Below are 14,102 nucleotides of genomic sequence, written 5' to 3'. Positions count from 1 at the left end.
GAGGTGCCCTTGAGCAAGGCACCGAACCCCCAACTGCTCCCCGGGTGCCGCAGGACCACCACACACTGCTCCGGGTGTGTGTTCACAGTGTGTTGTGTGTTCACTGCTGTGTGTGTGCACTTTGGATGGGTTAAATGCAGAGCATTAATTCCAAGTATGGGTCACCATACTTGGAATTCACTTCACCCCAGTCAAAGCACTGAACATGTATTTTGCTGTATGAAATAAAGCATCTTTTTCATGACTTTTTTTCAGGAGAATTCAACTCCTGAAGTATTTGTCATACATTAAAAATTTTTATTTAATAATTTAATTTAATTTAATTCATATTCAATGTATGTAATTTAAATGTATATTAATTAATTAAATAATAATTCTAATGTAAGAACTTTAATAATAATAATAATAATGCAGTTACAAAATGTAGAAAATGTACCATAAAAAAAAAGCAAAATCAATTTTGGCCCTGAATGTAGTTGACAGGAAGTTATTCTAAATATACAGGAAGCTGTAAAGTGTTTTTTTTTTCTCTATGTGAAATCAGGCAGTACTCTTTGAAAATCCAGTGTTCCAAGGGGAGTGCTTAGAGATCGAACGGGACATTTACAACTTTGATGAAGGAGAGGAAGAGAAGAAGGATGAAGAAGATGAAACTAAGAGTCCTGACAGCATCAGGAGAAAGAGACTAAAGTCTGTCGGCTCACTGAAGATCCTGAGTGGCCTGTGAGTACATATTTTGACAGTACAGCTGACATGGTAGGATTTTGGTTTGGTCTCAAAGTCTGCAAAGGCAGCCAGACTATCAACATGTCACCCAATTACTGTAAATCTACACATACCTTCATTACTTGATGGTTTATAGCCTTTAGCTGGATCCAGCAGTGATTCATGTTATTGTTCATATATAGCTGGGTAGGATATTCTGCACCAAGGTTCGAGGGTCGCCAGTACCTTCTGGAGGAAGGAGAGTATGCAGACTTCACTGACTGGGGTGGACTGGAAGACAGGCTCCTGTCTATACGTCCTGTATTAGCAGTATGTACACGGAGACCATTTCTGAATAAAAGAGTTCAAGATTAATATTAAATAAATAATTTACAGCATAACCTCCTCAGAGCAAGTTATGCTGGGAAGACTTGAAATGAAAAGCATTCATAATCTTTGTGTAGCCTCTATGTGGGTTCTTCTGATGTACACTGCTGTTTTCTTGGAATAAGAAAGTTGCAAGTCGTTTCATGGTTTTTTGTCCTTCTGTAGGAATTCATGACTCCTCACGTGAGAATGTTCAGTGAGCGGGATTTCAGTGAGAGAGGGATGAATGTGGACCTGCTGGAACCTGTCATTAGCATGGAAGCCACTGGCTTTGGCATAAAGACACAATCAGCGGAAGTCCTCTCTGGCGTGTGAGTGTCTGCATGTAAACTCCCTGTTTCCTCCTTCAGGCATCGCTCTCTTTTTCTTCCTGTCTTTCATAACCGTCGACCTTGGTACGGCTGTAAATCTGTTAGTGAAATGTTTATTAGCCCTTGTGGGAAGCTGCTTACAGAGATAAAATCAGTAGTTCACTCAAAAATGATAATTCTGTCATTATTTAAGTGTGCAGAAGTCACCATCCATATTTTAAGTAGTCTTGGTTCTCAAAATATTTTCATTCATTTTGTTCATAAGGATTAAAAGAAAGTCCTCAATACAGAGTCATGAACCAGACTAACCAGCCCCAAGATGAATCAAAACATTACAAACTTTTTTAAGATTTTATTTTTTTAAGGAAGTTAATACTTTTATTCAGCGAGGATGCATAAAAATGTAGCTTTGCCATCACAGAAATAAATTAAAGTGAAAGTGACGTGACAAAGTATGGTTACCAATACTAGGAATTAGTGCTCTGCATTTATCCCATCCTAAGTGCACACACACACAGCAGTGAACACACACACACACCCAGAGCAGTGGGCAGCCATTTATGCTGCGGCGTCAGCAGTTGGGGGTTCAGTGCCTTGCTCAAGGGCACCTCAGTCATGGTATTGAAGGTGGAAGAGAGCACTGTACATTCACTCCTCCTACAATTCCTGCTGGACCTGAGACTCAAACTCGCAACCTTTGGGTTACAAGTCCAACTCTCTAACCATTAGGCCACGACTTCCCTGATTGAGTAAATTTAGATTTACATTTATGCATTTAACAGATGCTTTTATTCAAAGTGACTTTGCATTCAAGGTACACATTTGATCAGTTCTTGTTGTACCTGGGCATTGAACCCATGATCGTGGCATTGCTACTGTAGCACTATGTTCTACTGTTTGCGCTATATGTGTATAGGAATGTATATGAATATATATATAAATTTTATATATATAAAATGCAGCCCTGGTGAACATAAAACACTTCTTAAAGGGGTCATGAACTGCCTTTGTTTTTTATTTTGTACTGTTCTCTGAGGTCCACTTATACTGTTACCGTGATTTTTACATCAAAAAACATCATAATGTAGAAGTAATAGGCTATTTTCTGTCCTGTTCTGACCCCCCTCATCAGAACGCTCTGTTTGAATAGGCATAGCGGATTGTAGACTCAGAAGTAAACACCCATTGGTATGATCGGCTAACAGTTGTGTATGTTTGACAGCCTACAGCCTATTCAGATGGATGCTGATGTGATTTAGGTTAAAAGCACATAAATACTCAGTACATATCAAATGATCTGTAATAACAGACAAAGCGATAGTGATCTCTGTAACGAGGCTGACGAGACGAGAGGCGTGCGGATCCATGTGCAAGCTTTATTTCACAAGAGAAGTGGTCATACACTGGCAGGGTCGATCGATGGCAAACAGGAATATGGCAGGCAAAACACAAGAATAGTCCCAGGGCTAGCGTAGGTCACCGATCGGCAGACAGAATCACAGGGGCGAGACGAGAGGGAAAAATCCAGGAAAACAGTTGTAAATAACATACAGATGTAATAAAAAGTGAGAGTGCGTAAATAATGACAGATTTCATTTCTAGGCGAACTGTTCCCCCACTTGTGTGGGAAGCAGGTTCTAACATTATTTCCACGTAAAGAATTGGCTGTTAAAAAAATAAATAAATAAATTAAATAAAAAATCCATGATAGAATGACCATAAAATAAATAACATTTAATAGATTTTAAATAGAAAATGCTTGAGTAATTACCAAAGAAAAGCAAAAGTGAACTTTGAAAAAAAAAAACTGTTTTACACTTAATTGCACAGAAAATGTCAGAGGATTTCTTCTATTACATTTAATTTATTAGCCTTTTTTTGCCAGTGTCTAAGGAACACAATGACCTGTCCTGGCAAATTTGACATTTTTGTCAATAGCACACATAATAGATTTGTTTGGTCTAGAGCTTAAGCAAGGTAAACACATTAGCTTAATGGTGTGTTAACGGTGTTAAAAACCCCGTACAAAAATATATGCTAATGTTTAACAGAGCATTTCTATAACTGTTAATGTTCCCGATAGCCTTCCTGTGCATTATTTAATGCTTGTGTAACGGGGCTGACGAGACGTGAGACGTGTGGATCCATCTGCAGGCTTTATTAAAGAGACGTGGTAAACAGGCAGGGTCAAACAATGGCAAACAGGTATATAGCGGGCAAAACACAAGAATAGTCCCAGGGCTAGCGTAGGTCACCGATCGGCAGACAGAATCACAGGGGCGAGACGAGAGGGAAAAATCCAGGAAAACAGGCAAAGATCAGAAACCGCGGAAACAGGCAAGGCAAGGCAAAACAAGGAAAACACAGAGACTCGGAATGGGGTACGGGCTAAACAATACTCAGCAGAGAAAGGTGGTTAGAGTGGGTGTTATATAGTGAGTGAGGTGATTAGAAACAGCTGTGTGCAATGAGTGCAATCAGTGCAGTGTGCAAATCGTGCAAAGAATGATGGGATATGTAGTCCGGGGTGCTATGCAACAGTTTGTGTTGTGCGAGAGTCAATGTAATGGAAAGGGTGACCTCTGGTGGTGAATAAACGGAAGTCCATGGACAGGATTCGTGACAATCACGTAATAAAAACATTTACTCACACGTGTGTTGGCACAGAATTGTCTTTTAGTTTCAATCATTCTGAAAATCCTGCATCGAATTGTGCCTTGTTTGTAAATGAATCCACGGTAAAATTAAGTGAACAACGGACCAAGTTCTTACTGACGCGGTCTGGAGCTTCATTAAAAATAAAGTTTATCCACTCTTTCCTAATGTTGGGATTAGACAATGCAAAGACTGTTTTTCCACAACTTGGCACAGCACAGCGTCTTGATGTTTTCGGATCCATCTTTATAATTTGGTTTCTGCTTAGACCTGCGTTTGCCTCATTTGTTTTTAACATTACATGTGTGAATCGGTGGGCAGGGCTAAACAGGCAGTGATGTAGAAGCAGGTGTTGATCTTCTGCGGAGGAGGTGTTTAGCCACACTATTACTTCAGATTGGCTTCAATATAGGCTGATTTTAGACTAATGAGAAAGTTTTGAGTTCTGAAACTTACAGGGTGTTTTTATAGTACAATGACCTCTTATATGTCAAAAGATCAAGGGAATTTTTATTTCTCAGTTCAAATTCTTACAGACCCCAAACATTTGAACAGTAGTGTATACAGGATGGGAGGATGATTTTCTCAGTTGTCAGTCAACTGTCTGTTTAATTCTGTAGCTCTCATATATGCTATGTTTTAAAGCTGTTTCATGGTTGAAGTTCTTACCTGCTCTGCTGATAATGATCTGCTGAGTTAAAAAGGTCTAACTGTTTATTTTCTGACTGAACAGGTGGATAGCATTCGAGAAGGCACACTTCTCAGGTGAGCTGTACATTTTAGAGAAGGGTCTCTATGGGAGTCCAGAGGATTGGGGAGCACACAACTGCAAGATCTTGTCCATTCAGCCTGTGGTTTTGGTAATCTATTATTGCAACGTTATTTTTTTTGCAATTTTATTACTCAATAAAACCTTGCTTGTGTTTGAACAAGATCTTGTCCATTCAGCCTGTGGTTTTGGTAATCTATTATTGTAACGTTATTTTTTTTGCAATTTTATTACTCAATAAAACCTTGCTTGTGTTTGAATAACCATGTCTTATAAATTTTTTTTTCTGCCTCAGGAACAGGCTGAAGGACTGTCCAGATATAAGGTGAGTTTAATGGACATGCCCAAATGTTATGGTTCCACATGGAGTCTGATTATAAAGGGAAATCTGTGCAATTGATTTAAAGATAAGAGCTAAGAGAACTACAATCCTACGGACAGCTGAAAGAATGATAAAAAATGTGATAAATGAAGATGCTAGAGGCAGGATGTGTACAGCTTTGTGAGTGACAGGCATTCAGGAATTCTGCAGGCACAGATTCCTAGTTTCAATTGAAGTGAAGATCTAGATATTCTAGTCAACTAGATATATTTTTCTGATCATCTTCTGCATCTTATCAAAGTGATTTTAGATTAAGAAGCACCTTTTTTTAAAGCTTCATTCATGTGATCCTCTAATGAAACTCTCTGACTCTTGTTGATTCTCAGGTGCTGTTGTTTGCTGAACCAGGGTTCAAGGGAGCAATGCAGGCTTTAGATGAAAGTGCGGCGTTCCTGCCGGAGGGCTTCTACCCAATGTCCTGCAAGGTTTTGGCTGGGAGGTTAGAAATTTTTCCTTCAAACAGAATCACACAAGAACATTAAATGTGCACAAAACTTTTGAAAATTGAAGAGGACTTTGCTCAAAATAAGCAGCAAGATTGGAGTGTTTGAAAATAATCAGCATTTCATTGTGCATGTCTCTGCTTGAAGCTGGGTGGTGTTCGATGGCCCACAGTTCACTGACAACATGTATGTACTGGAGGAAGGAGAATACCCTAATCCCAATGCTCTGGGCTTACTCAACTCAGACTGCAAAATCAGCTCTGTGCACACTGTAGGACATGTGAGTACTGAAGAGATGATGGGATCAGAAGAAAAAGATCCCTAGGCTAGGCAGAATATTTAATTTTTTCCTACTGAAAATGAGGCTGTGAGGATGGATCCTTTTCACATCCCCTATAAGACGAATGCTATCTTGGCACTACATATTACTTTCATGGATCATGTAGATGTATTTTTAAGCCTTGTCAACTTAAACAACTAGACATGAGCATTGATCATATTATTCATCTGGCTAAACAGGATGAGAATTTGTTGTAATGCCAAGAATGACAATGATGAAAATAAAAAAAAATTAAATATAAAAAAAGTTCACCATGTCTTTCAGCAGAGGTGTGTTCATGCAGTCTGTCATGTAGTTACATTATAGCTATTTGTTTTTTCCTGACAAAAATGTTGCTAAAATATTTATCTTGATTGTAGTGAGGCAAAATAAAAGTGAAAATGTTGACAGGAGATAATTCTAGAGAGATTTGTGACATCTTCAGTGTTTTGTGGGCTGAAAGGTACAAAACAGTGCAACATATTCAAAGGACAGCCTTGTTTTCAGTCATGTCATAGCTGACTATGATTTCAATGATTGGATTTTTGTAATAAACACATGTTCATTGTTTCTCTGTCCACTCAGGAGTTCTCTATGCCCTCCATCACACTCTTCTGTAAATCTGGCTTCAGAGGACGTAAAGTGGTTCTGACTGATGGCGTTTTGAATCTGTCTCTGGCTGGCATTGATGGGCGGGTCAACTCTCTATTGGTCAATGGAGGAATGTGAGTGGTTTCTGAAGCACATTCAAAGTTCAGATTTCGGTGTAGGTGTGGAACACCAAATGTAGTGTTATTATTCTCCTTTATGGGTCATTTGGATGTGAAAATAATGTAAATGAATAGATTTTTCTCTGTGTATTTGTGTTTGTTATTATCAGCTGGGTGTTGTATGAATACAGCAAATTCCGTGGTCGTCAGGTCCTGCTCCATCCCAGCGAGATCGGTGATTGGCAGAAGTTCCAAGGCTGGGAGCAGATTGGCTCTCTGCGTCCGTTACTACAGGTATAAAACACCACCACGTGCCTAGTTCTCAGGAAGCGAAATTACTTGTGTTTTGCTGTGTGTGTGTTCAGATCCAATGGGGTTTGGGTAGTTTTGCTTTTAGGTGTGAGAGTTAATTGTTTGGGAACGGCACATATAAAGGCAGGGCAAACACAGCACAACATGTGGACATAAAGACACTCCAGTAAATCCAGAATGAGACCGTTAATACCCATGGTGACATAATAATACATTGTTAAGCGAGTTAGAGTTTAGCCAAACTTTATCAATAGTAGTTTCTCTTATAGCTAGTTTAAACATCCAAACATGATCATGTATCTTCTGTCTTTCTCAATAGAAACGTGCTTATTTCCGGCTGCGTAGTGCCGAAACGGGCTGCTTGATGTCTCTGACTGGATCACTGGATGATTTAAAGCTGCTCCGGGTGCAAGTGCTGGAGGAAACTGGTGGTCCAGAGCAGATATGGGTTTATGAGAATGGACTTCTGCGCTGCAAGGTACTCTACACTTTGGTCACCTTTCCAGATCCAATTCTGTACTCGAGTGCACCTGTGATGTTGACTCTGGTTCCGTTTAATTCAATTCAATTCACGTTTATTTGTATTCACGATAAAAATCGTTGCAAAGCAGCTTCACATAGAATGAAAGTTTCTACATTACAACTTGATATCCATAACATGTCAAAGTGATATCCATATGTAGAGTAAAAATCATGCAGTTAGTTAATGACATGTATTGAACAAACGGTGAACACTATTAACAGCAATGATTATATGTTGTGATCAAACTTAAAGGAAAATTTGGTAGTTTTGTATGTTGGTTCAGGGTTGGCGTCAACTGAGGTCCTCTGAGGGGTTGGTATCATCTCTTCTCAGGTGTTCGGTCATCTCAGATCTTTGTAAGGGATGGATCCAAACTGAAGCTTGTGTAATTCCAAGTTACCTCGGGATTCCCATCCCGTGGCAAAAACAGAGAAGCAAATAGACAAATATTAGCGTAGCTGCTGTTCAAACCAAGCAAAAAATGTTAATGTGCATTTGATCAGATATAACTGGAGTACGAGGTTATGAGATACATTATGTGAATGATTGGCTAAAGAGATGTGTCTTTAATCTGGATTTAAACAGAGAGAGTGTGTCTGAACCCCGAACGTTATCAGGAAGGCTATTCCAGAGTTTGGGAGCCAAATGCGAAAATGCTCTACCTCCTTTAGTGGACTTTGCTATCCTAGGTACTACCAAAAGTCCAGATTTTTACAACGTTAGGGAGCATGATGGATTGTAGCGTGATAGAAGACTGGTTAGATACACAGGAGCTAAACCATTTAGGGCCTTATATGTAAGTAGTAATATTTTGTAACTGATACAGAACTTAAGTAGCCAGTGTAGAGATTGTAAAATTGGGGTAATATGATCATATTTTCTTGACCTGGTAAGGACTCTAGCCGCTGCATTTTAGACTACCTGTAGCTTGTTTATTGAAGATGCAGGACAACCACCTAGCAGTGCATTACAACAGTCCAGTCTAGAGGTCATCAATGCATGAACTAGCTTTTCTGCATGAGAAACTGGTCAAATGTTCCGTAGGACAGTGATGTTTCTAAGATGGAAGAATGCTGTTTTTGTTAACACGTGCAATCTGATTTTCAAAAGACAAGTAGCCGTCTACTCATCATGACCATGATCTCTCTGGCTTTTTCTCTTCAGATGGTCGAGGACTGTTGTGTGGAGACATCTGGAGGTGTGGTGATGGCAGGTGGCAGGTTGAATATTTCACCTGAACCAGGCAAAGACAATCAGTTCTGGAGCATCACAGGAGACGGAATCATACACAACAACCTCAAGCCTGACCTTGTGCTGGAGGTCAAAGGTCAGTACTTTATACATTTGAATAAAAGAAAAGACAATGAAAAGAAAAGAAATGAAATGAAACAGAATGGTTGGAGTGGAACAATAAACAGAGAAATTCACATGCACATGAGGCGTGTGTCTGTCAGTCATAAACCTACACCCTCCACTGACGAGCTCATAATCTCTTACTGATGACACATTCTGATGTCACATCATACCTGTGTGGCATTTCTATTGGCAACTGCGCTCGATCTGCTCAGGCAACTGCACTGCCGCCCTTCATACATACCACAGCATCCTGTCAGAGGCGAAGATGTGTCTGAATCTGTAGCACAGATGAAGGGGCTACCATTTAACACTAAACTGAATATTAATTAAATGCTAATAATATTCCAAAACTATTCTAATATAATATTAATATGATTAAAATATAATAAAACACAATATATATTATAAAAAATTATCATTAATAACATTTTAAAAGGTTCTATTGTCAATATGAGCTGCTAAATTATTTATTTGGCTAGAAATTACTCTTTGAGAGTGCCTTCTTTACAACCGTATTTTTAAAATGTCTTACTCAGCTGGAAAAGTCATTCATTGGTCAGAAATTGTTTGAAAGGGAATAATTTGAAAAATTTTACATGTAAAGCAGTAGATAAGGGACATCGAACAACAAGTAAGATGAGGGTAAATTATTTATTTGGACTATGACAATAATCTCTGTGATGGAAGATCACTGCTGTATGGCTCCTTTTGTTTGTCTGAATTCAGAATGAGGTAGTTTGTGGTTCAAATTTCTGTGTAACTTGAGCGCCACCCTGACGTCAGTCAGCACAGCAGGAAACCATCATTTGATGCCATCTAGTACCCACTTAATGTATTACACCTTTTTTTGTATTACTGTCTTGTATTACTTAATGCATTACTGTCTGCATTTATTTGAACAGAAAATACAGTAAAACATTAATATTATAACATTTTATTTCAGTTTAAAGTAACGGTTTTCTATTTTAATCCATGTTAAAATGTAATTTATATCTGTGATGGCAAAGCTGAATTTTCAGCAGCCACTAATCCATTCTTCAGTGTCACATGACCCTTCAGAAATCATTCTAATATGCTGATTTGATGCTCAAGAAACATTTATTTTTATTATTGATGTTGAAAACAGTTGTGCGGCATAATATTTGTGATGATAAATCATTTTTGACGAATAGAAAGTTCAGCTTTTACTTGAAATTGCAATCTTTTGTAACATAAATCTCTCTTCTGTCACCTAATGCATCCTTGCTGAAGGAAAGTATTAATTTCTATTAAAAAAAAACTTTTAAATGGTAGTGTAATTTAAACCTAAAGAGGTGTGTTTAAAGTTACTGCCTATTGAAATCTTGAGAATTTGAATTTCTTAATCTATTCTTCATCCAGGTGGCCAACAGTATGATAAAAACCAGGTGATTCTAAACACCTTTGATGAGCAGAAAACCAACCAGAGATGGACTGTGGAAATCCTTTAGTGCTTGGGTCAAAACAGAGGCCGTTTCTCTAACTCCTGCTATTCAGCAGAAACCATAAAATGTATGAGGCTGTTGTGCACTGAGAAGATGATGTAAATCTAAACCCCAAAAATGGCTCAGATGAGTCTTTGTCACTGATGGGATTATTATCCAGAGATGAGAATGTGTGGGGGACCAAACCTTTTGAAATCATCCATCTAGATTACAGTTGTCTTTGGACGTTCAACTGAAGTTCATCGACTGCATCAAGGACCCTAATGAGACCTGCCTCAGTTTCAACATCTTTTGTGCTAGTACTTTTTTGTTGTTACTCTGCATTGACCTAGAAACGCAAAGGCTTGCAATGCAATGATATTACCAAAGAGGGCGCAGTAGCATAACGATTTGTATGTAGTTGCACTTTAGCTGACCTTGTTCATCTTTTGTGTCAGCAAAGAGTCGAGGTTAATTTAGTTAGTATGTCCCAGTTTACCCCTTGCCTGTCCTAATTACACTTTATAGGGGCAAAAGCACCTTCTTTCATTCATAAGTAGCTGTGTATTCTGACTAAATTATTTTGTGCAAGAAATGTATAAGTTATAGATACTTAGTATAGTCATATACTACTAGTAATTAGTATAATAGATGTTTTACTAGTGCCTTAAAAGCTCCTAAAAGGTCTGCAGCCTTTCATGTCAAATCTCAGGATGGTCACTAGTAAAGGGCTTGTTCTTGTGGTGCCAGCAGTCATGACATTATTTTCTTGTGGCTCCAGAGTAATTAATCACATTAATGGCTCAGTGGATCAGAGCTAAGCGCCCGTGAGCAAAAACTGCACATTTTAAATGGCATACTTCCAAGGCTTCCTGCACCAGATGAGCAACTGCTGTTCAGATGAATGAGAATACAAACAGGTATTACAGACCTCTCTGAATGTAAGGCAGCATTTATTGCCATTCAAACTCACTGAAAACAAAATGTGGGAACTCGTTGACTCATACAATTGTAAAGTTGCTGTACAAAGTTTTTTTTTTTTTTTTAGTATGTCAGATTATTCTGCAAAATAAGTATAAAAAGCACTATTGCACATATTAGAATTTTATATAAACATTTACTCCTAGCTGTGCTGATCTGGCATCAATTCACTCCTGCTCACAAACTCACATAAATTTGAAAGGTGGCTTATTCTTGATCAGAGCTTTTTCTGTCTCTCCGTTTTCTTTTATAAAGATTTTTTAGTAGTTGTTGTGTGTATGTTTGTGTACATTTTCTGACGTGTTTAGTAATCTGTTTTAGTGTTTTTATATTTTCATGCCCATATTTCCAAAATATACTGTTACATTAAGAATAAAACATTTTTTGTTTGTTTGTTATGACTTTTCAAGTTGTTACGAATATGATTTGAAATAATGAACAGGGCTTGTCTGCTAATTTTATACTGCAAAATAAAGACACTAGCCATTAGATAAATGTTTTTAATTCAACAGACACTGAAAAAAGTCCCAGCATAAGTAAATTTTTTGGTTGCCATAGTTATTCTTTTTCGTCCTCAATGATGGAGACTACAGTTTTGCCACGAGCATGACCCTGCTCTACTTTCTGAAAGCCTTGAGGCACCTGAGCAAATGAGAACACTTCCTCCACCACGGGACGGACCTACAAGGACACAACAGCACACAAATATTAGAACTGAAATTGAACATCCTGGGAGGACATGGATAATACCTGCAGTTTAACGTGATGATGACTCATTGGTGTCATGTTAATCTCATCCAAATCCACTGAATATCAACTTTTAAAATGCGCCTGCAATACATTAGGTGGTGCTCGAGTGGGTGGTGGGTGTATAGTAGGGTTAGCTGTGGGTGTGCTGTGGTGTTGTGGTTAAAACTCAGAGCTGGTAAACAAGAAACTGCTGGTTTGACCCACACGAGACCTAAGTTATGAGTCGTCAGTTTGCTTTGACTGTACCTGTAAAGAGTTCAAGTCACCTTCATGGTAAATGTACTGTTTATACAATGTACTGTTGTCTTGAGGAAACATGATCTGCTGAACTGATATATTTGAACTCCTTATCAAATGCCAGTTGATTATAATCTTAATGTCTACAATCTGAAGCATTAATAACACTAATATGAACAAAATCAATACATTAGACTTCCAATGTGGTTAATTGTTACTAATTAGACCAGAAGTCTGGCCAAACATTGTCCTAAAATATTGAACATTTTATTATCATGAATATCTTTTCAAAACACTCATTAACCACAGTCTTAAAGTTGAGAGCGGAAACATAAACATAGCTGGTTAGCAAACACAGGCCATACAAGCACAACAGCACACTGCTTTAAAGGAAACAAGATGAGACACATTTCCTGCCTGCTGCACTGCTGTAATGTTTCTGTAAATGTTTTTTTTTTTAAATGTTTTTCTGCTTACCAGTATTGAAAAGCTCCCTTAAATGCTGCTTAACATTAAACAATAAGGATATATTCAAATCAGAATAATCAAATATTATAGTACTTTAACGTTTTTTTTTTATTTTCTATAACATCTGATATTAAATTCACAAAAATCTCAGCTCCATAACTACTCTTTCAATGAAATGTTTTTCTTGTGCATACATCTGCTATCTGCAACATCTGATGTTTATCATAAGGTTAGCTACACTCCACACTTGTTCCCATCATGAAGCAGTCACGTTGTCATAACACAAGTTCATAATGACTGTTCTGTTTAATTTCTGTGTTCAAACAAACAGCACAAGACAAAGAGCCACAAGTAAATGTGAAAATGTGTTCACAGACATTTTGTATTGCTGGTAAAGATAAGATGTCATTCTGTTTTGATAAGGAATCATTTTTCTTCCTGTGGAAAGTAGATGTGATTTATCTATTTAGTTGAATTTCGACTGATGTAAATCACTGTCAGTGTGAACAACCCAAACTACCAAAACTGAGAATCATGTATATGAGCTGACAGTTAAGAGAACTGATTGAAGAGAGAGGAAGGAGACATGTCAGACACACACAGGCTGCTGTACCTTTCCAGCATCAACCATTTCGCTAATCTCGTCCAGCGTAGGGCCGCTTGGAGCAAAGAAACCCCAGCGATAGTGCACTCCTTTCCTGAGGTGCTGAGAAAGAGAGAGAGTCAGTACTCAATAGACTTCTAGCTCCACATCTCCAGCTTGACAAAACAATGAAACAGTGTCAGGCGATCAGGTTAAGGTTCCCGACCCTTCTTTTCTTTTCTTCCATTCTACCTTCGTCCATTCTGGATCAGTATATACACTCATTAAATCCCTTATTCTGTCCCCATGCCACAGGACAGGGTGGTGTAAAGCTGTGAAAAGGGTGGGTCATGGCTGTGAAAAGAAAGTGTTTGACTGGGTCATCAGCAGCTGCAGTGAGATCACTGCTCATGACTTTATGTGAAATTGTGTGCCATGAGAGTAACTGAAAGGAATTCAGAATCTAATTCAAATGTGGAAAGTTTCAGGATTTTGCTAAATATTTAACAAAATAGAAGCATTTACATCATAAATACATGTGCAAAATGTAAATGTTTGTTCTGTACTAGCTACTATGAATAGAAGGCATTTGTGTGTCAATTTAATGTCAGAAAAAAAGGAACCAGTGTGGATTTCCTGCTAAAACATCAACAATTGCCACGAAGAGTGTTCTGACAAACCACCAAAAAATGAGAAAAACTCATCTTTACACTGCAGTGCACAAAGAGGGGTCAGTAAGTTTAGGATCAGTACAATTTTTTATTTATTT

General features: G+C 38.1%; 2 protein-coding genes across 3 annotated transcripts in view; one reads left to right on the top strand and one right to left on the bottom strand.

Moving 5' to 3' along the window:
- The window catches only part of LOC107654865 (absent in melanoma 1 protein-like), a 41,437-nt gene extending 30,514 nt beyond the window's left edge, over positions 1–10,923 (top strand). For both annotated transcript variants that reach the window (XM_016442152.1, XM_016442154.1), the window contains 12 exons: positions 545–723; positions 909–1,035; positions 1,258–1,403; positions 4,792–4,918; positions 5,123–5,152; positions 5,536–5,648; positions 5,800–5,932; positions 6,557–6,696; positions 6,852–6,975; positions 7,313–7,471; positions 8,681–8,843; positions 10,253–10,923. In XM_016442152.1, the coding sequence (XP_016297638.1) occupies positions 545–723; positions 909–1,035; positions 1,258–1,403; positions 4,792–4,918; positions 5,123–5,152; positions 5,536–5,648; positions 5,800–5,932; positions 6,557–6,696; positions 6,852–6,975; positions 7,313–7,471; positions 8,681–8,843; positions 10,253–10,341 (1,530 nt within the window). In that variant the 3' untranslated portion in view covers positions 10,342–10,923. The remainder of the gene's footprint in view (positions 1–544; positions 724–908; positions 1,036–1,257; positions 1,404–4,791; positions 4,919–5,122; positions 5,153–5,535; positions 5,649–5,799; positions 5,933–6,556; positions 6,697–6,851; positions 6,976–7,312; positions 7,472–8,680; positions 8,844–10,252) is intronic.
- An 84-nt stretch (positions 10,924–11,007) lies between these two features.
- Positions 11,008–14,102, bottom strand: part of LOC107654868 (reticulon-4-interacting protein 1 homolog, mitochondrial-like) — an 8,443-nt gene continuing 5,348 nt past the window's right edge. The window contains exon 9 of the mRNA XM_016442156.1: positions 11,008–11,976. Coding sequence (XP_016297642.1) covers positions 11,854–11,976 — 123 coding nt within the window. The 3' untranslated portion in view covers positions 11,008–11,853. The remainder of the gene's footprint in view (positions 11,977–14,102) is intronic.

This window comes from Sinocyclocheilus anshuiensis, unplaced genomic scaffold (assembly GCF_001515605.1).
Source record: "Sinocyclocheilus anshuiensis isolate Anshui unplaced genomic scaffold, SAMN03320099.WGS_v1.1 scaffold335, whole genome shotgun sequence".
Classification (NCBI taxonomy): Eukaryota; Metazoa; Chordata; class Actinopteri; order Cypriniformes; family Cyprinidae; genus Sinocyclocheilus; species Sinocyclocheilus anshuiensis.
The sequence above is the reverse complement of the archived record's forward strand: the minus strand, read 5'-3'. Positions and strand labels throughout refer to the sequence as shown.